Source organism: Strix aluco, chromosome 18 (assembly GCF_031877795.1).
Source record: "Strix aluco isolate bStrAlu1 chromosome 18, bStrAlu1.hap1, whole genome shotgun sequence".
Taxonomy (NCBI): domain Eukaryota; kingdom Metazoa; phylum Chordata; class Aves; order Strigiformes; family Strigidae; genus Strix; species Strix aluco.
In genome coordinates, this window is record NC_133948.1 from 15,537,532 (window position 1) to 15,561,354 (window position 23,823).

Consider the following 23,823-nt stretch of genomic DNA (forward strand, 5'->3'; position numbering starts at 1 on the left):
GCACCCTTGTGAAGCTGGATGCTCCCAGCCAGGACGTAACGTAACAAGGTCCCTAGATGTGTCGTACCCGCTCTGCTCGGTTGAACTGAAGTAGCTCTTGAGCTGCCAGGTTGCAGCTGTGTGCTCTGGGCTCAGAGTCGGGTTGCTGTGCTCTCCCTGACCTCCTTGTCGGTGCTCAAGCTGTAAAGCATGTTGAAATACCACTGGCCGCCTGGAAAGTGGGTGCTGTGCAGAGCAGTCTCGGTTCCCTGCTGGGGCTCTTTGCCTGATCTTGTCTCAGCTGTGAGAAAAGGAGAAGTTGAGTTTTAAGAGAGACAAGGCTACCCAGGAATGGCATTGAGCCTTGCTGCTGGAAAGGAAACCTTAGCAGAGAAATTCCACAAGCATCCGTCGTGCTTGCTTGCTTTAAGTGAATAGTGTCTGGGAGCAGAGTGTGAGCTGGGGCTTTTTATTGCTCGCTGTGTCCTATTAACTTCCAGCAGAGCTGCACGGTTATAGTCACAAAATCCATGTGAGCAACATCTTACCAGCATCTGAAGCTAAATCTTTGGCTGTTGTGGCATAACTGAAACCAAAGCTGTGGAGGTAGTAGATGAAAAACATTTTATTACCTACTTTTCCACCACCTTTTCTTTGCTCTGTTGATAAATCTGTCTTCTCAGCTCTCACAAAGGAATGTCATTGTTTTATATATAGTGAGATTTCTTACAGTTGTTGAAAATTGGGAGCATCTTTCTCTTGCATAGTGCTGGCATACTGAGCAGCCTCGTGTAGCTCAAGTATTCCTTAAGAACTGGAAAGCAGGTCTTTAAATTGTGATTTGCTGTTCTTTTATTGCACTACAGCATGTAGCTGATCTGTCAGGCTGCAGAATGAGTTGCTAAAATTTAGTCTCCAGGAGTTTTATGCTGAAGGCCTTTTTAAGTAACTGATGCTGATAAGTTGTCTTGTCAAGCTCTCTGTTTAGATTTGTGGTATTAAAGTAGCTGAAGCAGCTTTTACTGTTAAAAAAAAAATGCTGCAAATAACGTTTTAACAAAAAGAAGATCTTTGAAGGTTTTTGCAAAATCTAGCATTCTGCAAATTGCTGTGATATAAGAGCTTTCCCGTACTTGTGGGTAGGGTGCCTGAGTGATGATGCCAATCTGAAATTTCTATTACTGTGTCCTACATGCTGTCGAAATAAAAAAAGCAAATATGTCTGTATCCAGAGCAGGATCTTTTGATAGCTTTGACAAAATCTGTGCAGGAACTGGGACCTGTGCATCCAGAGAAGGTTTGGCAGCTGAAATAGGGAACTGCTGGCATCATGATAAAGTATATTCATGCTTTTAGAGTAAGAAATCTCCTTGCTGATGATCCTAGTGCATCAAGAATGATTTTGGGAATAAGCCATCACATCCCTCTCGATAGGTCATGGCCTTTTTTGTCTGGAGCCAGGTGCCCGAGCTGTGCAGGGCTTGCGTGGAGCTTGCCCTGGTTGCTTTGAGGATCTTGCTGCTGTGCTCTGGGGGGAAAGGGGTTATATTCACCCTGGACATTAGCTTTCCTCTTGCTGGATGGGTGCTTTAGTCCTCCCTGCTGTTTAACACCTGAAGGTATTTTTAAAAAATCTTTTCCTTGTGTTGCATAGCCCCTCTCACTGTGTGTGTTGGCAAGGGCTGTATGCAAGGCAGTCCTCTTCTGTCTCTCCCATGCACAACTATAGTTTCTTGTCTCTGAAGGTGAATCCTATTGATCAGCTTTGTGAGGGAGCAGCAAAAAAGCCCCAGATATTCAGCTGCATCCACCTCTGTGTGTGTGGTCTATGTCCACGTTTAACCTTCCTTCAGATTTTTTTGCAGCCTGCCCACGTGCTCTCCCATATGTGCAGTGCTCAGATTATTGCAGAAAGTCGAGAATCAGAAAATCTGCCTGGATCACGTTATGCAATAGTTGAGCTGCTAGCAGTGAATAAGCAAATCCATCTGACCATGAGTGCTTCTGAAGGGCACCTCTTATATTTTTTTTCCTGCATGCGGACAGAGGAGATTGCTTGCTTGTTGGCTCAGGGTTGGGTCAGGTGCCTGCCTCGTGTGTGGGTGCTGATTGATAGGAATTGATTTCCCATGCAGATTGGCACGGAAAGGTAGCTTAAAGAACAAAAACCCGTACCGAAACAGTTTTCTTGGGTGGGAGAGCAAGGCTGTTTAATATGACTTAAATTGATGTAGTGAAGTCACCTTGGAGACCTTTGTTTTGTGTAAAAGAGAAAATCATTCTAGCAGTTCTCTCAAGGTAGGAAGTAATTCCGTCTGGGAACACATCAGTATGTGCTGCATCATGAGGAGGATGACTTTGGAAATGAAAATCAGTGCTTGATTTCATTTGGAGCCAATTCACCCCCCCTCCAAGCAAGCGTGATCACACTGTACGTTAGGTTTGACCTTAACCTGTGGTGCTGCGAGACATGAACCGTAGTCCTTGGGAGGTGCCAAGAGGCTTTTGTTTCTGCATGGGTTCTGTGTCTGCATGTCAAGCTCGTATGTGGTTCTAGGTTAAATCTGTTCTGCAAAACAGTGTCAGGGCTGAGCAGGTGAGAGGAGTCCCCAAGGTGCTGTAGTTAGGGTTATGGGGCTTGGGGATTTGAGTTCACGTTCAGCCAGAATGGCTTCCTTCTGTGTGACACGCAACCCCAGCAGTGTGGCTGGTAATGAGTGTCTCTGAACTGCTGCCTCTTCTCCCCTGGTAGGGACCATATCTCCATCCCATAATGAACTCCATCACTGACACTTTCTGAGAGCATCTGTAGGCTATAAAACCTCCCTCAAGAGACCTCGAGACTCCTGTGTTGTGATGTGTTCCTTGGCGAGCGACGTGCAGCCAAGGTTTCGCTCTCCCGCCGCATCAGTGCGTGGAGCAGGGCCAGAAGGTTTAGGAAGCCCATCACCAGCACGTGGTGGCTTTTACAGATGTTGTGGAGGAACCATGTTGAAACCTGTACCCCTGCCTGTGTGATGTGATGGAGCTATCACCGTGCTCAGAGCCACAGAGAAGGAAGCAACACGCAAACTGCCTTGAACCTTTCAGGCATAAGGGGAGATGCCCCCAGCGCTTGTGGGAACGGTCTTGTACTTGCCAAGCTGGTGTTGTGTGCCTCCGTGAAAGCTTCCAGTGCTCAGCAGCTGATGGCTTGTTCAGCTCCTGGCTTTAAAGATGTGACTTGGATTTTAAAATTTTGGAAAAGCTGTGGCCAGTGATCACTTTTGGACTTCAGTGCATTTATGGAGGTGTCATTAGTGACCTGAGAGCTGGGAGGAGCTGTGCAGCAGCATGATGGGTGGCTGCTTTTGGGACGGAGGGAGGCTGTTAGTGGTGGAAAAAAGGAGTAACTGGGAATGCCCTGATAAAATAAGAAGCTGGATGGAGATGAGGAGGACTCTGTGCATAGAGGGAGATCAGAAGCAGAGGAAGAGACTTGGCATTGCCATGTGAGGATGGGCGAAGACCTTCTGGGCCTGGGGGTGCTGCAGTTTTAGGAGCAAATAGCTGGGTTAAGACGTGTTGGGTAAAGAAACAAGGAGGAAGTGGAGAAAAACAGCGGAAGGGTGGTGGAGAGGCAGACAGACATGGGACGTGGAGCAGAGCTATGTAACTGGTGATTCAAGGCTGTGAGCAAGGGTGGTTTTCTGCTTCTGGAGCCTGAAGCAGCCTCGTGCGTCTGGGGGGAGCTCTTCTCAGTGTTAGGTGCTCTATCATGCAACAAATAGCCATCAAGTCTTCCAAACCAGTTGGAAGTGCTTTTTCCCCTTCCTTGGGTACTGTTTGGAAAATATTTCAAGTAGCAAGGTTGAACTTCTTTAAAAAGCAGTCTGGTGCATGAGGAGCACCAGTTCTTCACTAGGCCTTGTGCTCTGAGTTACTTCGCTGCCCTGACCGAGTGGTTTTGGGAGGATCATCATCCTCTGCGTGGTGCTCACGCCAACTGCCTGTGGCCGTTGTGAACTGCTCTGTAAAGTGCTGATGAGGAGGTGTGATGAGGCAAGAGCCTGTCCTGCCACTTGACTCTGGTTCCATCTGTACCACGGGACGTTTCAGACAGGTGTCCATCCACAGGACCTGAGGAATGATGGACCTGGGGGGACATTCCTGGGTAAGGAATGCTAGGCTGGGGGAAATGAAAGGAGCAGGTAATTCCTATAAATGACTGCAATTCCTCCTGCTGCTGCAACTCAATGAGCAACTGTGTAGTAATGTATTTTGTTGAAATACTAGCAAAATCCTTGCATGATTGTCTGACATCGACCCAATTCCAGCATGTCTTAATGTTAGGAAAAGGGAGAGGACTCTGGAAATGACTTGGACAAGAGGCATTTAAAAATACACAAGGCTTATTTATCCTACGATAGTATTGGCCTGCTCCCGCCTCTGTCCCCCAGCATGGTCACCTGGATTTAGGGAGATTTACAGTCTTTAAAACTCTCCTAGGACCTTTGGCTACTTATGTGGGTGAAAATGGTGGGCTAGATTAAACTGCCATGGGAAGTGAAAGCCGGCAGCAGAAGGGAGGAAAACATTGGAGGAATTGAATTTTCTAAGTGTTAATGATGTCTGTTCTACGATATTGGTACTATGGACAAGCTGGGAAGGATCCCACCTTGCTGCACGGTGTAAATGCAAGGTGGTAGGTGGTTTGTGGATGCTGGGGGGGAGAGGGAACGTTTGAGGACACAGAAGTGATCTAATGCCAAGTGTGTTTATTGTAGTCCCACTTTCAGGGAGGGATAGCAGTGTGGTAGGGGGAGAGGGTGCTGGGCAGTGGGAGGGTTGTCAGGGTGGGTGAGGAATGAGGGTTAAGGGGTGGGTATGCAGCAGAGCTGAACAGAGTGAGAAAGGGGATGGACAAAATAAAAGTGAAAAAAATGGAGTAAAGTAAAAGATGGAAAAATACAGTGGGGGTCAAGGAAAACACTCTTGTTTCCTCCTGTCCAGAGGTCCTGGCTTCCAGGTGCTGCTGAGGCCCTCCTGGCTGGAGGGACACGGGGGTTACAGCCTCTGTGCCCCCCGGCTGGAGAACATGCAGCCCCCAGGATGGGAGCGGGGTGATGCAGGCCGGTGGCCGCTGTGCGTGCGCCAGTGTTGGCAGGGTTTGTATGGCATTGGTGACGCTGTCGGCTGTGTCTGCTGGCTGCTCTGAGCACGTCTGCCCGGCTGGTGGGAAACCTTGAGGGCTCGCTGGCTCAGTGCTTGTAGAGCTATTTTAGGCATCTGCGATGCAGCAGTGGGTGTACAGGCAGTTTTGGGACTACTTTTGGCCTTTAAAAACCTAATCTTTGTGACTTTTTTTAAGAAAGTGACTTCAGTTGCTTCTGAAAACACAATGTTAAATCATGTTTTAAGAAGTGGCTGTCAGTTTTTATGCAGCTCTTCCACAGCTTGCACGCTCTGAAAAGACAAAGTGTCTCTCTGTGTTCAAGACTCGCGCTCTCAGCCAGCACGGTACCCGCTGCGCCTTGGCGAGCAGGCAGTGTGGCACTGGCGGCTCTCCTGGGGCGTGAGAGCCGGTGAGGGGAAAAAGAAAAACTAATAAATAAAAAAATTAAGTGATCATTTCAGCTTTGATAAAGCTAAAAGCCCATGGAGAGCCAAGAGCGTTTGAAGACATGGAAATACTGTCATGATAGAGCAGCGGCTATCGTGGATGCTGGAGGGGTCATCGCTTTGAAACAACCTGCTGTGCCTTGTCCCTGGCTGGGACCGGCAGAACTGTGGTGTGGGGCAGGGGTGTGCTGTGCTCTCGTACAGCCTGGGGGGGCTTTGGCCCCTGGACATGAAGTCCTGGATGCGACTGTCAGCAGTGGGGATGGTCGTGGGTTAAGGCTGTTGCCGCGTGGGTTTGGCTTCTCCATGGTATGCCCGGTTGGGGTGGGAGGAGGGCTGGTGCTCTGGGAATTTAGCCCCAGGAAAGCCTTCTGCTCATCTGGGTGAGCCTAGCGAAGTACTAAGCAATTTTGCCAGTAGTAAAGGTGTTTTAACCGCTGAAGAGGAATGGTGCTGCTTTCATTTGCCTTACAAATGGAGATCTTTGCATAGAAGATCTTATCACACTTAGACAAAAGACAATGATTGAAGAGAGAGGGTATAAAGACCCATGAAATACTAGATGCTGGAGGTGGGATAGCAGGGAGAAGGGAGAAAAAGAGCAGTACAAATGAGATGAGAAAGGCCAGCAGTGTGCAGTTGGTAATTTCACTTTTAGGGCAGCCAGAAGCAATCAGCACAGCAGGATGTGAAACCAGCAGCCTAAATGCTGGGGGTGACCTTCATACAAGGGAACAAGCTCAATCCAAATACTGCAGCCCTTTATTTTTTTGTTTGAGGAGCTTGTCTAGCTTTGGTGGCTTTGACAGGCTTGCTGCCTGCTCGGGATGTTTCTGGGGGTCTCTGCTGTATGGGAGGGTGCATTGGTGGTGTTTTGGGTATAGGCTGGGTGCAGGGGGACTGACACTTCCTTTTCCCTCTGTTCCCCTGCAGGACACAGGCAGAAATGGCCCACACGTGTCGCGGGACCATCAACCTGTCCACGGCTCATATCGATACGGAGGACTCTTGTAACATCGTGCTTTCCAACGGGGGAAGGACCTACCACTTAAAGGCAAACTCAGAAGTGGAGAGGCAGCGCTGGGTCACTGCCCTGGAGCTGGCCAAAGCGAAAGCCATCCGCATGAGGAACAACCAGTCAGGTAGAGTGCGTCTTGGTGTGTGAACCTGCAACTGGATCCTTTTTAAAACCGCCTTGTGAACCAGCTCTTCTGTGCTTGCTAAATTGTGCAGAAACCCTGGCAGATACTGTTTCATACGCAATTAAAAATAGCTGATGGTTTCACAGAGACACAAAGGGTTTTAAACAATACTGTGTGCACCCAACATCATCTCATCTGGTCGTGCAGCATTGAGCAGGTCTTTAAAGCCCCTGGTATTGACTGTAAATTGCAGAGGGCCGGTAAAAATGAACTAATGATGCTTCTTCTGGAAGGCAGATGTATGTGCCTTTCTCCTGGAGACTTGGGGTTGGTTGGTGTGGGCAGGGAGTGCTGTAAGAGGCACTAAGTGCAGTGGTGAGTGATCCAGGGATCACCAGTTCGCCATGCAGTGCCAGGGCCGTGTCCTTCTGTTCGCCCATAGCTTAGATGGTAGATGATGGACGTGTACATTTAGTTGAGCTGTCTCTCTCCATGTGTGTTTCCCTTCTCCCCCCCCCACACACGCTATGCTGTGGTGTGGTATTTATTAATGTACGTTTGGGACAGCTGCATTATGTCGAGCTGTCCGAGCCCTGTGCCTGTTACACAGCTCCTCCCCAGTGCCACTTTTACTGCTCCCTTGTGTAATGGGTTGGTTAGGTGCTTAGAGTATTTTAGAAATATTTCAATGCTTATAACCCTTCTGGGATTAACAATTGGTTTTCTTCAACTAATGAGCATGGCTTCAAGTTGCATGAAACAAAACCCATGAATGAATTAAAAAGCTGTCTATCTCCTCTGTCCTAAAATAAACCCACTGTCAGATCTTGTCTTGAATGCTGGAAATCAGGCCTTACACAACAGAAAAGGTGTAGCAAACACCCGATTTTGTAACACTCTGCTTAAAACGAAGATGTATATTCAGAATGAATATATTTTAGAGAAGGAGCATGTGAAGGTGTGACCAGGGAAAAGCACTTTTGTTCAGTGCTTAGGTATTATCTTGTTGTCCCGGTCCAGGTTTGGGCTTTGGGACAGCTGCAGATGCTGCTCTGTGCTACTGACTGCAGTGAATTTGCACCTGTGGGTAGAGTTTGTGAAGCTTAACTTTCACATCGCCACCGAGGAAGGTTGTGGTTGGTTCAGTGCATCAAGAAAAACCTCTGCTTTTCCAGGGGAAACGCTGCTGCCTGCTCACCAAAACTACAGCGTGCCGTGGGGTGACTGCGGGGCGCGGCTCCGTCTGAGCGGCTGTCGAGGCTGTGTCGATGGAGACCGCCTTCTAATGCTGCTGGCTTATGAAAACACACAGTCCACACAAAATTAGTGCAACCACGTTTTTGGAAGGCAGCGTGTTAATGTTTTTGTTTGTGTACCAGTGGGACGGTCATTTGGGATGCTGGCTGCTGGGGGCGTTGCGCAGGCAGAGCCTGTGCTCGGCGTAAGGTTTTGTAGAGGGCAGCAGAATGCCAGAGTGCCAACGGTTTGACTTGCAGGAGAACAAGCCCTGAGTCCTGGACTAATGTGGTCTGACTTTTGCATAATTAGCCATCCCACAAGGTCATACAGAAGTTGATTAGTGCGCGAGCCACTTACCCGTTTCCCATAATTGTTCAAGTATGCCGTGTTCAGGGCACTAGCATCTACAGATTTAATTACATCAAGTATTGTGAACTCTCTGTCCCTTAATATTGCAGCTCTGGAGCGTATGTGAATACCGATGGAGAATACAGCTGCCTGAGGAGAAGATGGAAATTTCTAGACATGCTTATTTTGCCCGGCAGAGCGTGACGTTGTGCCAGGTCCTGGCTGTAGTGAGCTGGGTGTGAATGCTGTTGGTCCTGCGAACGTCGCTTACCCCCTAGCGGGAAGCGAGTCCTTTAGCTGGGTTAGGCCTTTAGAAGAGGATCTCACACGTGGGAGAGGTTGGTGTGTGCCTTTACCTTCACCTTTCTGATTGTCGGGCCGTGGGCGATGCGAGGGCAGGCGTGGAGCGGCGCGGGCTGCCGAGCTCCTGCCCAGCCCGGGGCTGCAGGAGGATGTCAGCGGTGCTGCCTCCCGAGTCACGCGCAGTTATTTTGGTTTGTGTCTTTACATAAAAATAGCAAATGTGGAGACTTCCTGTCTTAAGGCTCTGGACGTGCTGACTTCCTAACTCCAGCGAGCTCAGGCCGTGCTTTCAGGGTCAGGACAGTGCGGCAGCAGTGCTGATTTGGCTGCGGATGCTTGTTCCTGTACTGCCTTGTGGTTGTGCTGACTCAGCTGTTTGTGGGGCAATGCTGTGATCCAGGCCAGGGAGTTGATGGGAAATAAAAACCAAACCAAACTCTTGTTTTTCCAGGCTTTTCTGATCTGGTCCGAGGGATGAGACACTCTGTGAATGGGCGATGAATCCTTGTGCTGTGGAGTTTAGAGCTGAGGACACTGGTGAATTACTTTACACTGTAATGTTCACCTGGCTGATGGTGTTTTGTCCCAATTATAGATCTTTAATTAAGGTAAAGAATGAATGTGTGTTAGGTTTGACTGTTTTGCTTGAATCAAAATAAAATTCCTAGTGTCATGTCCCTCTGAGTGCCGGGCGTTTTGCAGAGCCCTGGGATGGGTGTTTACAAGTGGAGGGTCTGGATTTGCCCAAGAAGTCCCTTGGTCCTTCAGGTCTGCTCATGTGGGGAGTCTTCTCTTACCCCGACTGATCCCCAAAACCCGTGTGTTTCCCAGGGCTGCTCTGTAGAGCCCAGGTCAGTGCACTGGGGCTGTCTTGGCCAGTGAGTGCGAAGGGTGGCGAGCAGCCGTGTGGATTTATGCTGACAGGGAGGGAGCATCGATGGCTCTGGGGGGCCAGAAGACTGGGAGAGTGTTGGAGGGGGCAAGTGAGGTGGACAGAGAAGCAGGTTTGTGTCTAACGCTGCCAGCCCTTCTGGGGTAGGACACGAGGAGCATCCTTACAGCGATCCCCACTCGCAGGCGCTGCCTGCTGCTCTGCCTGCCATGGGGGGATGTGGCAGGAGCCCGTCCTTGGCGTTCTCTGCTGACGCTCAGGGACGTGGGGGCTCTGGTGGAGGTGGCACGTCTGGGGAGGAGATGGCTGGGCTCAAGTCAGCTGCTTCTGAGGTGTCTCCAACCATAAGCACTGGGGCAGTCTCACGTGGGGAGCAGCTTTTTGGCTCTGTACGGTTTTCAGCAGTCAAGGAGCTCCCAGGAGAGGGAAGGGGGTGTTCTTGCTTCCTAGTGCTTTGGAGTCCTTCTCTCCTTGCGTCTGGAAAGGGGCAATGTGTTAGTGTGGAATTAATTAATCTAAATAAAGAAAAAAAGCTTGACCTCTTTTTGGAAATGTTTTAAAGATGAGCCACACTTGAGTTGCTACTGGGTGTAAGCTGGGGTTCTCCATTCACTTGTTTCTGCAGAAGTCAGTGGTCCCTCACTGCTTTCCTGGTGTTTGAGATTTGATGGACTGGCAAATCGGGTTAACTCTGCAAATATTTTGACTACGGGGAAACTGTTTTGGGGTGGATGAAAAGAGTCTTTTCCCCTGGTAGTTCTCTTGAAATAAACAGGTACAAAAGCGTTTTTAACTTGACTACTGGCTATCTTGAGCTGTGCACTGCGAGGTGCCGTTTTCACAGTACTGATTTTCATTTCTATTTTTAAGAAATAGCAAAACCTACACCCAAACCAAGTATGAGATGGGAGACTTTGCTGTTCCCTCTTCTGCGTAACTGAAGGAGCTCTGGTTTCCCTTCTACCCAGTGGGTATCTGGGACTGTTTTGGTAACGAGCCATGAGCTGAGACATGAGTAAGTACTGATAGATGTCACCTGAGGAAGCTCGCTGTCCTCACCCTGCTTCACTGGTGAGAAACCTGCCTAGTGGTGCTGGGTGGATTAGGGGCAGAAAGTGAGAGTGGAGCTGAGTTGCTGTCTTAGCTCTCTCCTCAATTACCATGTGGTGCTTAAGTCCTCTAAGATAAATGTATAGTGTAACATTAGGACAAGATGGCTTGCATCTAGCCTCAGCTGAGCCAAATCTGGCATTCCGGTTTCCTCTTGGGTTTATAAACTGTTGATGAAGTTGCAGTAAGCTTGATCTGCCCACATGGTACCCAGCTCTCTCACCCCGTGGAAAGAGCAGGCACAGGCTGTGCTTGCATCAGTGCTTGGTGTGGCCCTGTGCTGTTTATCTGTCCTGAAAATCAGATTTCTGTAATTGCCCTCTGTTCGCATTACTGTAAATTCTTGAATAATTTCAGCCTTCTCCACTCACCGTATTGTACCCAGATCACCACGTGGATTTTGGCAGCTCATGTGTTGGCCTCTTGGCAGCTTCACCTTTGGAGAGCAGCAGTGGCAAAGAAATGCTTTTATCTGCTCCTTATGCTTGGTCTTCTCTCTGCTGTTGTGGCTTGGAGGATGCGAACTTAAAAGTATTTGTTGACTGTGGTTAATATGTTTTTTATGGCAGAAAGAAAATCTTTCTTTACGCTAGGTAAATACGCTCAGTATAGTTTTGGAAAACACCCCAAGATGAACTTGGGCTGCTTGGTGATTGATTGGAGAGGTGAGAGAGTTGGTGACTTCTTCTGGCCCCCTGCTCAAGGGTTCCTGGGAGGAGAGGTTCAAATCCACTCTGTGATTCAGGTCATCACCTGAACCAGTGCAGATTTCAGGCTGATTGAAGGTGTTTTTGGTGTCCGTGGTACTAGAAAACCGGGAGTTAACGGCATACATCAGTGCTCACATCTGTGCCAAGACCAGCTTGCCTGCCAGCCTCCCCCAAAGGCATCAGGTGCCTCACGCTGAAGTTGGAACTCAAGAGACGTTAGTGCAGCAACAAAGCTGGGAATCGCTAAGAAAAGAAGAAAAGAGAAAATGTAGGTTTGCTCCACATGCAGCTGTAATGCTTGTCCCCTTGAGAGGCCCTGGCTCGCATCACACCAGCTCACAAACTTTTCAGCAGAACTTAAAAAAACAAAAAAAACCCACCCCAAAACAACAAAAAACCCCCCCCCAAACCCAAAACAAAACAGAAAACAACCCCAAAAAGCAAACAGGGATAAGATTAACCAGATAAATAAAACCTCCTCCAGCAAGGGAAAGTAAATTTTCCATCTGGAAGAATGAGAGCTGGAGATGCCGTATGGAAGATAGTAAATGCTGCAGGAAAAGATGGGGACATTTGCTTACAACAAGAGCAAGGAGGAAATTATCAGGTCATAGGTTTAAATGAAGCAGGAATAAATATTTTGTACAACACAATATTAAATGGTGGCACTCGCTGCAGGAAGCCAGAAAATCCAGAGAGATTGAACAGATTTGGGTGCAATTTCATTGCTCGTGGATATGAGCTGTAATATTTCAATATACAAAGTGCAGCCCAGGAGGTCCTTAAGCAGCACAGCGCTAAAAGCTAAGCAGTTATTCCTGGAAAAACTGTGTGTGCCCTGTTCCTTTATCCTATTTCCTAAATAGTGGTTATAATTTGCTGACTAGAGGAGACATGAAGCTGCCTGGGTGTTCCGGCTGACCTTGCGTGACCATCCTGGCGAGGCTGCCGCTGGAGCGATGCTCCCCAAAATCTCTCAGTTGTGGCTGTTGGGCTTCACCTGGTGTTTTCAGCTGTTCAGGGTTGTGTCACCCATGGGGCAGAATTCAGTTTGAGACCAACACCCCAGTGTGGCCACGTGTGGTGTGGGTCTGGGATTTGGAATAACAGGGGTTGGCTGCATGGGTTGTCTCGTTATTCTTACTGCCTTAATCAGTTGGTTTTTTCTTAGCAAATAGGGAGTGATTAAAAGCAGCTTTATAGGGGCTTGTTTGTAGACAGTTGGAGAGCGGGAATGGTGCAAAGGGGGAAGGAGGAGGGTTGTTAGTGCTGGTGATGCCTTCTGCCCTGGCTGCTGGGATGAGTTTCTGCCGCAGCAGAGCGTAAAGGGGAAATACAACTCTGGAGAGGAACACCACTGCCGTAGAGGCTGGCGATCCCACTGCAGGTTTGGCGTGCGGTTTGGTGGGCGAGAGCCAAGATGCAGCTCTCAGGGTTGCAGCTCACACAAGCAGGCTGCCAGCAAGTAGTTCTGCTTCAGCGTGCTAGATCCACTTGTAGCGCCTTTGCAGTAGGATTAAAAAGGATCTGTAATTAGTTATTCCTCAGCTTTCCCTTTAGTTGTGCTAGTGATAACGTGAGTTTCGTTGCTTGATGTATTTTGACTGTTTTTTTTCCTCTTTTGAAGTATGGGTTTTGTTTGCAAAAGACATTTTGACTTGGGAATGTAATACTGCAAAGCATCCGCGACCTTCCTTGCCCAGCTCTGTGAATTATCCCATGGTTGCTTCCCTCCAGCAAGCTCCTGGCCAGGTGGCCTTGTGCTGTGGCTGTGACAGGACTGGACAGTCCCCGTTGTTGTTGTCCGTACGCCCTCGATGCCAGCTCTTTGCTTGCTGTAATCGTCCTTGCTATTTCCAGTTCTTTTTACAAAAGCGCTCCTTTTTCCCATCCTCCTTGTGATGTTTTTCATCATGTTGTGAACTGTTTTCCCCTCTGTTCGTAGGTCTCGTGCCTGGAGAGGCACTGGCTGCCTGCGCTCAGTTACCTTGGTCTTCTAATTGTCTTTTTGATCCTTGGAGTCTGGATTTTCTCAGGACAGCTGGCTGCTGTTAACTGTGCTGGGAGCTGCTGCCATGGAAGATAAAACTGGCAGTTCTGCGGAGATGGAGCTGTTCACTTGGATTTCCCACTCTTAATGATTCCTGTCTCCTTTCCATGCCTTCTGCTGCTCACTTGTGTTCCCTCCTGCATCTGGCAGGATGCTCTGCCTCTCCTGTTTCCCTGTTAGGATGTGATCGGGACAGGTTGCTCCATCTCAGCCACCACTGGCGAGCTGCAGTCAGCACTTCAGCTTCTCCTGCTGCAGCCGAAGGGATGCTGTGATGTACCCTGAGGGTGGGGTGTGCAAACCAGTCAGAGAAGGACCTGGGGGTGTTGATTGACAGCTGGCTGAACATGAGCCAGCAGTGTGCCCAGGTGGCCAAGAAGGCCAATGGTATCCTGGCTTGTATCAGCACTAGTGTGGCCAGCAGGGCCAGGGAAGGGATCTGACCCCTGTACTCAGCACTAGTGAGGCTGCACCTTGATGAGTGGGTTCAGTTTTGGGCCCCTCACTCCAAAAAGGCCATTGAATGACTCGAGCGTGTCCAGAGAAGGGCAACGGAGCTGGTGCAGGGTCTGGAGCACAGGTCTGATGGGAGCGGCTGAGGGAACTGGGGGGGGTTTGGTCTGGAGAAGAGGAGGCTGAGGGGAGACCTCATGGCCCTCTACAACTCCCTGAAAGGAGGGTGCAGAGAGGGGGGATGAGTCTCTTTAACCAAGTAATAAGTGATAGGACAAGAGGGAATGGCCTCAAGCTGCGCCAGGGCAGGGTCAGACTGGCTCTTAGGAAGGATTTCTTTGCAGAAGGGGTTGTTGGGCGTTGGAATGGGCTGCCCAGGGCAGGGGGGGAGTCCCCATCCCTGGAGGGGTTGAAGAGTCGGGTTGACCCAGCGCTGAGGGATCTGGTGGAGTTGGGAACTGTCAGTGTGAGGTTCATGGTTGGACTGGAGGATCTTCAAGGTCTTTTACAGCTTTGATTCTGTGAACCCCCTGTAAGTTGAGGTGGTGTGGAGGAGGGACAGCTGGAGGAAGGAGTTTCTTGCTGTGTCAAAATGGAGTTTTTCAAACTTTGCAGAATTTCAGCCAGTCCCTCTTTCAAAAACCAGCAAGATTTCTTTGAGGTACGTGGCCTTTGGGTTTTTATATATATATATATATATTTTTTTTTATAGACTTTGATAAGTCCTTGTTGGTCCTTTGTGTCTTCCTAGTGGTATCCAGAAAAAACTGCAATCCTGCTGACTGTTTCAGCCCTTTGTTGGGGGTAACCCTGTGCCAGCTGTGATGTGTCACTAATGGAATCGCAAGGCTTGATACTGATCTTCTTTCTGGGTGTTTATTCTCTGTGTAGTAAGGTTATGTTAGGCTTACTTAGGGATAATATTGCTTGTTATCAGCCTTGTCTCTCTGATGGGGCCTGACGCCCAGGGTTGGATGCAGGGTGTGTTTGGAGGATATCAGAGCATGAAGCTTCCAGCTGGCCGCCATTGAAAGTGGTGCCAGTGGGCTACTGGGACCATCTCAAGTGGATTTGGTGGACTTCTGTGTGCTCTGACCTGCTGCTTTTGATCTAACCTTTTGCCTTCACTGCTGAATACCTGACCCTGGGGAAGAGACCGTGCAAGCAACCCTCACTTCTCCAGCCCCCTCCATAACCTGGCTGGTGTCGCAGCCCTGGGCTTTGCGGGCAAAACCGCATGCCAGTGGCATGTTGGAGGGTGCAGGCAAGGTCTCCTGCGACTCCCTTCCTCATTTCACCAGCCTTTGCCTTGTCACAGGCACATCGTAAGTGTGCGGCAAGATTCTCCCTGGCTGTCATGCAGTGTGATGGGACGAGGTTCCCAGGCATCTTGTGAGGAACGAAAGGGCTCTGCAAGGCAAGGCGAGAACTTTGGGCCTTGGATGTAAGGAAGATGACTGTGGTCCTCCACATCTGCTGAGGCTGAACGCTTGGGGATTTGCAGGCTGTGGGACTATCAGCAGTTGCCCTAAACGTGGTTATGAAGCATTGACTTCTTTTTAAATACAGGTGGTTAAAGTGGTCTGAACATGTGTCTGGCATGTTCTTGAAAATACAGGTGTTGGGGGGAAAAAAAAGGTGATTTCCTGGTTTTGTTGCTTTTAGAGGGTGTCTGATCAGCCTGGGAATTTTTCTCAACCAAGAAGTTTTCAGGCTTTGAGATAGGAGGCCCAGGGGGGTGAGTATTTAATCAGTTTGTCTGAATATCTGCAGCTGGTGACGCATCCTGATGGATGGGCATTCAGCTGAAGTGGGCTTTAAACAGTCCGGGATCTGCACAGCCTCCAACTGTTACTTTCTTCCAGCTGCTGCCTGGCAAAGCAGACGTGAGGAGGATGGGGGGAATCTTGAGGATTTTCCAGTATTTCACAAGCCTGGAATCTTCCCCTTCTCACCCCCCTTGTGTGGTGTTTTTTTTTTTTTTTTTTTGTTTGCTAATCTGTTTTCAATTCTCCTGTTCCTGTTTTCCATTTCACTTGCACGTTGAGTTAGAGTTACCCAAGAAATACACTTACCTCCTCGGTTTGGTGCTGATCTTTCTCTTGTTTCTCACACGCATATACCGTGTTATATATTATTCTATTGCAGATGTAATTCCTGATAATAATTTATAGTGAAGGAACACAGAAAATGGTACTTACATAACACCACGAATTAAACATTACAGCAGGGAGCTCCGTGCAGACTGCAGTATATAGGCCATGTCCGCTGCTTCAGCCTCGTCCTCCGGAGTGAGCGCAGGAGCTGCGCTGCTGCTGCACGTGCCACGGGGCTGCTCGCTCATCGCTGGCCTGGTGTCTGTGGAAGAGGGTAACGGAGCTGGTGCAGGGTCTGGAGCACATGTTGTACGAGAAGCGGCTGAGGGAACTGGGGGGGGTTTAGTCTGGAGAAGAGGAGGCTGAGGGGAGACCTCATGGCCCTCTACAACTCCCTGAAAGGAGGGTGCAGAGAGGGGGGATGAGCCTCTTGAGCCAAGGAACCAGCGCCAGGACAAGAGGGAATGGCCTCAAGCTGCGCCAGGGCAGGTTTAGACTGGATATTAGGAAGTATTTCTTTACAGAACGGGTAGTCAGGCGTTGGAATGGGCTGCCCAGGGAGGTGGTGGAGTCCCCATCCCTGGAGGGGTTGAAGAGTAAAGTTGACATAGCACTGAGGGATCTGGTGGAGTTGGGAACGGTCAGTGTTAGGTCAGTGGTTGGACTGGGGGATCTTCAAGGTCTTTTCCAACCTAGACGATTCTGTGATTCTGTTGTGCACCAGCAGTGGCTAAAGGCAAGGAAAGACTGGCAGAATGCTCCAAGATGTTCTTACAATTTACAAAACCCCCTAATTGGGTGTGGAGCAGTATTGGGGAAACAGTACATGGTAGTGTTGCAAACACTTGGTGTATGAGCAGGGTTCAGAAGTAGGATGGAAAATGATGTCCCAGCTCATGGTGCACTCTACTGCTTCTACAGGACATGCTCTTAGACCTGCCCGACAGCACGGGTACATCCCCACCGCCTCTGCAGGTGTGCGCTGCTGCCCAGCGGAGCAGGAGGAAGCGGGGAGCCTTGGTGCTTCGCTTGCCGAGCAGTCACCCTGCAGCTTTTATTTTACACTCTGGCAGACTTGCGACACGAATTCATGAAGCATGTTTTAGGGTTTTTAAAATACAGCTGCTAAGTTGGTGCTCAGATAGGCCGTGTGCGGTGAGCTGTGCTCCGTGGCTGTGACAGAGCCTGGTCTCAGCGCAGCTGCTTTTTGGAATCCTGTGTGAATTCAGTGGTACAGGTGAAGCTGCGTTAATAAGCCCCCTGATAATAAATAACTGAACGTGACTGTGCAGAGGAGGGAAGGGGGCGAGGGTTTTGTTAACGGCTGTTCAGCAGGAGCGAGGCAGCGGTGGGCAGGAGCCTCTGCTCCCACACGGGTGCTGGGAAGGATGCTCCTGCTGCAGGAGGAGGGTCGGGATGTGTGGCACGAGGATATCAGCTGACGACAAAGACCTGAGATGCTGGGTGTGAATACAGCAAAATTTGGGTCTGCGAGATGTCACTGACGCTGTGATTTATAGACTTTTTTGAGTGAAAAGTTGTTTTCATGGTGATCTTAAAAGAAACCTTTTTTTTTTTTTTTAAATTTTAAAGTATAGAAGCACTGCTGTTAAGTTAAAACCCACTTTATTCCTTTTTAGGCTACAAATCTGTTAGTGGTGCTGTGGCTCCTGTGCCGAATGCCCTCTGCCTGCAGCTGGTGTTGGGGTGAGGGATGCTGCCTTGCGGGTATTTTCAGTTCTGCTGGAGTCTGCTGGCACAGCTGTGCTGCACGGAGCCACACCAGCCCTTCAGGCCCCTTCTTCCCTCTGCAAAGCTGGCAGGGTTGTGTGAGAGGGACCTGGGATGGGTGGGGGGGGGGAAGGAAAAGGCTCTTTTTTCACTGAGCTGACGTAGAAGGAGTTTGGTGCAAGTACACAGGGAGGAAAAATCCTTCCTGGTCCCTACTCAGCCCTGCATTGTGGCTGTAGGAGCTGGAAGGTTGGGCAAAATTAGGGGGCTAAAAGTAGCCTGTCATAGCAATAGGGATCAGCTCTGTTCTCCCCTTGGAGAGCAAATGTTTCACCAGCAAAAGTAGGAGAGGGATAAATATCTACAGTGAGGATTGTGCTACTCCTCAAATTGATAAGTATCAAGGAAAAAGGGTGACAGAGTGCTTTCTGTTTTGCCGTCTTTGTATTCACTGCAAATTTGGTTTTGTTGTCCTGTGTATCATGTTACTGTTTATTTTTCTCCTGTGCCTATCTTCTGTTTCTTTAACATCTGTGTTTTTTCCTCATTTAATTATTATTGACCTCTCACCCTATGCTCTGGACAAATGCTACTATTTGCTGCATGTGAGCGCATGACTTGAGTAAGCATTATTTTCATGTTTTTCAGCTGTTTGTAAATAAATGTTTCCTTTGTCTAACGCGTGGTGGCTTTTTTTTTGTTGCTTCCATTTGATTTCATCACTTCCATACATTTTTTTTTTTTACAAAGGAATTTATCAAGGTTGCTTGTCAAGACTGCAGTGCAAAAATCAGTAGAACCTGGGAAGCTGTGCACACATTTTACCTTAACTCATGTTTAATTATTTCACTTGGAGAATGAGAAGTGGCACTTGGTTGCTTGAAACAGCCTTTGAAGGTCCAATCCTTTGCTTGCAGTGCATAAAATTTTGCCTTACCCATGTGTCCAGTCCCTTTCCCTGTGTCGTTCTGAGCATGCAAAGGAAAGGAGGAGCTGTTACTTCTGCGTTAATTAATCCCTGTAAAGAGCTGGGTGGGCAGAGACCAGAGCACACCCCTGGAGCTGGTGCTGGCTGCTCTCTGGCTCAAAAACCGCTGCCACATAAATGCTGAAATCCATAGCTTGGGTCAAATCCCATGCCCCATTGTGGGGGGGATTAATCCCCTGATCCTTCCGGCTTTGGTCCGTATGATGATGACCGGTTTTAAACAGTAACTGCGGAAGAACGGAGGCGGTAGCTTCAGTTTGCATTAATGTTGTGGTTTTTATCCTTTTGACTGAGGACTTGTCAGTGGCGGGTTTGAAAACCTCGATGCACCAGGGTCCTCAGAGTGGTGGGAAGCAGAGGGCTGCTGCTGCTCCCTGTGCTAGGGTAGAAACTGTCAGACTGATGCCTGCCTCCCCTAGCAGATGCATTTTCAAGAGAAATGTGTGTTAAACCTGATTCCCTTTTGCTGGGAGATCACGGTGTGACCTGTGGAGCGAGCCCCCATCCCAGGCCATGGCTACAGTCCAGAAGCACCAGCCCTTTCCACCTGGAGAAGCAAATCCCCCGTCTTTGATAGTGGCTTTCTGCAGCACGGGGCTCCCCGGGATGCTGCCAGCTCTGCTGCCCTGAGGGAGGCAGGACACGAGGGCTTGTGGGTGGCAGAGCTTGGCCCCTGCCCCGATCCTCGCCCCCAGATCTCATCTTGGGGCTGGGGATGCAGCTGAAGTCCTGCTCGCTGCAGAGGTAAGAGTGCTTTGAGCAGCTGCCTTCCCTCACAGCCCTGTCTTTCCCCTCACTGCCTCCTCTCCCTTCTCAAAGGCTGCCGGAATGAGCTGACACTGTCCCTCTTCTGTCCCCAACCCACGTTCAGCATCTTTTTGCTCATACCAGGGTATAGGGCTGCTCAGGATGCAGAGCAGGGAGAGATTTGCCTGTGTAAATTCTTGATTTCTGCCCCAGTGCCCCCCCTGGCCTTTTTCTCCTGGTATGTAAACCCACAGTAAATTCTTGCCTCATCATTTGTGTCCTTTGTCCCTCCAGGGTGGTGTGACCGCGTGTCCTGAGAATGGGATGGCAACCTGGGCTCCTTTGTCTTCATAACTTGCATACCTGTGAGCTGTTTTGAAATAGTCCTGGGTTTGTTTTAATAAAATATCTCTCCGAGGCTGATTTCCATTGCCTGCAAGTGAAGCTGCGCTCGGTCCAAAGCGAGCTCAGCCCCTGGCTGCTGTGAGCAAGAGGTGGGTGGCACCATGCTGTGTGCAGCCATCATGTGGGGGATGAATTTGGGCTCTGTTGGTGGCTGTTCCCGCTGTGGCTGGGATCCCTGATCTGACAGACTTCGGAGGGGCTGGTGTTGCAGGCATTGGGGTCTCCAGGTTGAGCTTGGTGCTGCTGGTCTGGCCCGTGGAGCTGCCTGGGATGGGTGGAGGTGGGGTGGCCTCGGGCTGCTGCAGAAGAGCCAGCTGCTTTTCCCATCGGAAACAGGGAAGCTCTCGCCTGGCCACGTTCAAGCCCGGCTTGTGTTGTGGGTCACTGCTTCCTTATGGAGCTGGCGTGTGGGTGGCTTTCTGTAGCTTTATCACCCTGGCTGCTTTTGGGGAAAGAATTGTCCTTGAGCAAAAGCAAAGATGAGATGCAAGGTCTGGAGCAGACTCTGATGATGGGGCTGGGATGCAGCAGTGGCCGATGCACATCCCGTTCCTGAGCGCTTGGTCCAGCACTTGGAAACCCTGGGGAGCAAGCAGAAAGCCCCAGGATTTCTTCTTGTCTGCAGTGCTCCTCTTGGCCAAACCCTGGCTGCCACCAGCCCTCCACCCTTTCAGCAATGGGGCTGGGACCACGCAGGCAGGATGCTTTCTGCCTTAAGAGAAGCTTTCAGGAGCTGTTGAGCTCAGATTGGGAATAGCCTGGGTGGATGTAGGTGTATCCCTGCCTTGCACTGGCTGGGAGCACCTTTGGTGCCCCAAGGCTTGGGCTGGGCAGCAGGACGTACCACCAGACCTCGCAGTGCCTGGGGCAAGCAGCGCTGTTTCTTCTGCCAGGGCTTCTTCAGGTGCCGTGGTTTGGGTGCGGTGAAAGCACGGCCTGGGAGCAGCTGGTGCTCAAACTTAGCTTAAGTGTGCTGTCTGGTTTATTCCTTTAGCCAGTCTCACTTTCCAGTTAACAACTGCAAACCACTGGTGTGGGGAGTTGCTCTGTTAAGGGTTCAACCAGCTGTTCAGCTTCGAACTTTTCCATTCAACAAGCAGACAACTACGTTGCTCAGTCACTGAAATACCTGGATATGTGTGAGCAGCTCTGCATCCGTGCAGGTTATATGGGAGAAGCTCACATCTCTGGCCTTGGTTAAGCCATCCTTGCGTTGATCCCGCCGTTTGGTTTTCTTTTGGAGAGTCGAACAGTCAAACAGCTGGTGAGTCCTGGCTTGTCACCAGGGGTGAGTCTCTCCTTGGCTCTTGCCAGGCGTGCAGCGTATGTTCCCTGCGATCTTTAAAAATCCCTGTTCCTGTGTGGGTGGCACAAGTGGGAAGGATGATCTGTGTCATTTTCTCTGCTGCGCTCGCTAACATTAGCTTGATTTGCCATTTTGGTAACTGTTATAACTGGAGTTGGGATGAAAGTCAATGCAGATGGTCCCTGACTGACCACCAGTGGTAGATTGCTAATTTTAATGCTCCCCCTGGGTTGAATTTTAATTTGCCGTTGTACCTCTAGGTCTGCGTGGTTGCTGTTCATGCCCTACAGCAGCTCGTTCGTGAACCTGGAGCTGTGTCAGGTTGGGACCAGCAGTTCACTTGAGTGCAGCACATCCTGAACGTGAGGATGCTACAAACAAGCTGTGCTCTCATTTAGAGTTGACACAGACAGGGAGGGAGCCTGCGTCTGTAATGAGGAACAAAGCAAAAGGGCAATAACTCAGGCTGAAGGTGGCGGGGAGCCCACTGGCAGGCTGCTGGCTGTGCAGGGGACCCGCCAGCCCCAGCTGTTCGTGGCACTTCGATCAAGAGCAAACTGCATCTCAAGGGAGGATATTTGGTCGGATCTTGACTTCTGACCCTTGTTGCCACCTGATAAGGCCTCTGATGGGATTTCCCAGAACTGCCGCAGGCGCGTGATGGCTGGGTCCCACTGGGGAATGGTGGCAGAGGAGGCAGAACTGCTCTGGAGGGGGAAACAGGCAGCTGGCGTGGCTTTGCCTCCTCCTTCCCTCGCTGCTGGGTGATGCTGCCTTGTGCCGTGGGTACCACTTGCATCAGGCGCCCCAGCGGCAGGGAGCAGCTCTGCCAGCACATCTGGAGATGCTGAAATCTCCCATCTCCAGACACATAGGCTTTTCTGCTCTCTACAGTCCCATCACCAGGGGCTTCCCGGTGCAGTTGGATGGTGCAGTTTCCTCATGGGAATGCTGATATGCGGAGGTGTGGGTGCAGGAGAGCCTCCGGGATGAAGGAGGGCAAAGCCCTGTGTCCAGGTCCTCGCACAGCCCAGCTCTTGTGCTTTGAACTCTCGCTAAGTGGTGAAAACAGATGCTTGTTACTTAAATTTTTAAGCCAAACAAGTTTCAGCTGTAAGTAGTTTTTAATAGTTTTTAGTAATGTAACAGGGGTTTTCATAAGCATCAAGGGGGAGTGTTTCCAGCTCACGTAATCGGTTCAGTGTATTTTGGTGTTATTTTCAGGCATTTAAAATTCCCAAGTGCTTTTATTTTATTTTTTTTTTTAACTGGCACAGAGAAAGGCTGTCGGAGGAAGATCGGTTTTGAACTCTGAAAATAATAACAATTCTTACTAACTAGAAATGAGTCATTAGATGAAAGGTGATTCCTTCAAAAAGTCTGAAGGCATCTCTGGTGGCTGGGCCGGGGCAGCGGTGGAGGTAGCAGAGCTGTTTTACACTAAGGAATGAATGACTGGAGGAAAACCCTTCTGGCGTGTGGCTGTGTCTAATGAAGCAAGTCAGCTTCTGCTCCCCATCCACAGAATGGAGAGTTGAATTTGGGCCTGAGGTAGAGTACAGCCCGTGCCACCTTTGCAGGGCATGGCGAGTCCCTCTGTGGTTCTTCCCGCGGCTAAATTAATGTGTATTTTTTGAGGCTGGATGCCATGTTTTTGTTATTCCGAGATGGGTGAATTGCTGGGACTCACAGCTTGGTGGGACTGACGGCATCGATATGTGGCTCCTCCCATCCCTGCGGGATGTGAGATGTCCCTCGGGACAAGGTCAAGGGGATATCTGAGTGCGCTGCTGCCATCCAGGACCCTGCAGAGCGTTTCATCCCGTGCTGCCAAGTGGTTCGTCACCCCTCAGCTCCACAGAAATGACGCTTACTGACACCTTGTTTTCTTAAACCACCTACCGAGGGCTGTGGTGGCACTTTATTCCCCAGCATCCCGTTGCTCTGTGTTGCTGCCACTGGCGATGGTTTGCTCGGAGCCGAGGCGATGCAGCAGGAGCAGGTTGCCCTCTCCTGGCACGCTTCTTCCGTGAAGCCTTGACTCCCTGTGGCGCTCAGCAGGATTTGCCATGAGGCTCCCCAGCACAACAGGCATCCCTGCAGAGAGCCCTCCGTTGAAGACACTGAAGATATTTGCTTGCCAATACTTGACTTTGCAACTGGCCTTTAAAGGATGAGTTACAGGAGAGGGGTTTAGCAGCCAGACCCTGCTCAGACGCTCTCCAGCACAGCAGGAGAGTCAGCTCTGCTGGTAGGGCTGGTGGGGAAGAGCTGCTGCTCCTCTCCCCAGCTTTGCAGCTCCTTCCCTGGGCCCAGGCGGGCTTCGGGCTGCTCACAGTGCCCTGTGGGGACCCCAAAATATCCACTGCACTGAGATGTTGGGGTGGAAACGGCTCATCCGACAGCCTGTGCTGGCGACTTGCGGTGCTTTGTGCTCTTGCAGCTCCTCATCTCCTCCTGGCGCTGAAATCAGCTTTGATGCCGACAGATGAGCTCCTCTGGGGGCATTTTCCTGCATCCAGCCTGGGAAATTTGTAATTCTTGTTGAGTTTAGGAATTTTTAAGTTAAAATTGTCATGCTAGGAGGTGAAGATCAACTTCAAGAGGATATAATGCCACTTCTATTCTGCTCAGCTTTTTATCTTATTTAAGGGAAATCTCTCTTGTATAGCAGCTGGTAGCCTCCTCCACTGGCTCCATCGGTGAGAGGTGGGATACAGAGA

General features: G+C 49.9%; 1 protein-coding gene across 13 annotated transcripts in view; it reads left to right on the forward strand.

Annotated features, from left to right (window-relative positions):
- The window catches only part of OSBP2 (oxysterol binding protein 2), a 129,196-nt gene that overhangs the window by 24,487 nt on the left and 80,886 nt on the right, over positions 1–23,823 (forward strand). For 9 of the 13 annotated variants that reach the window (XM_074844179.1, XM_074844180.1, XM_074844181.1 and 6 more), the window contains one exon: positions 6,514–6,722. In XM_074844179.1, the coding sequence (XP_074700280.1) occupies positions 6,514–6,722 (209 nt within the window). Of the gene's footprint in view, positions 1–6,513; positions 6,723–8,437; positions 8,648–9,063; positions 9,221–10,066; positions 10,280–10,374; positions 10,520–23,823 lie in introns of those variants that run through there. The other 4 variants (XM_074844188.1, XM_074844194.1, XM_074844186.1 and 1 more) reach the window with 2 other exon arrangements.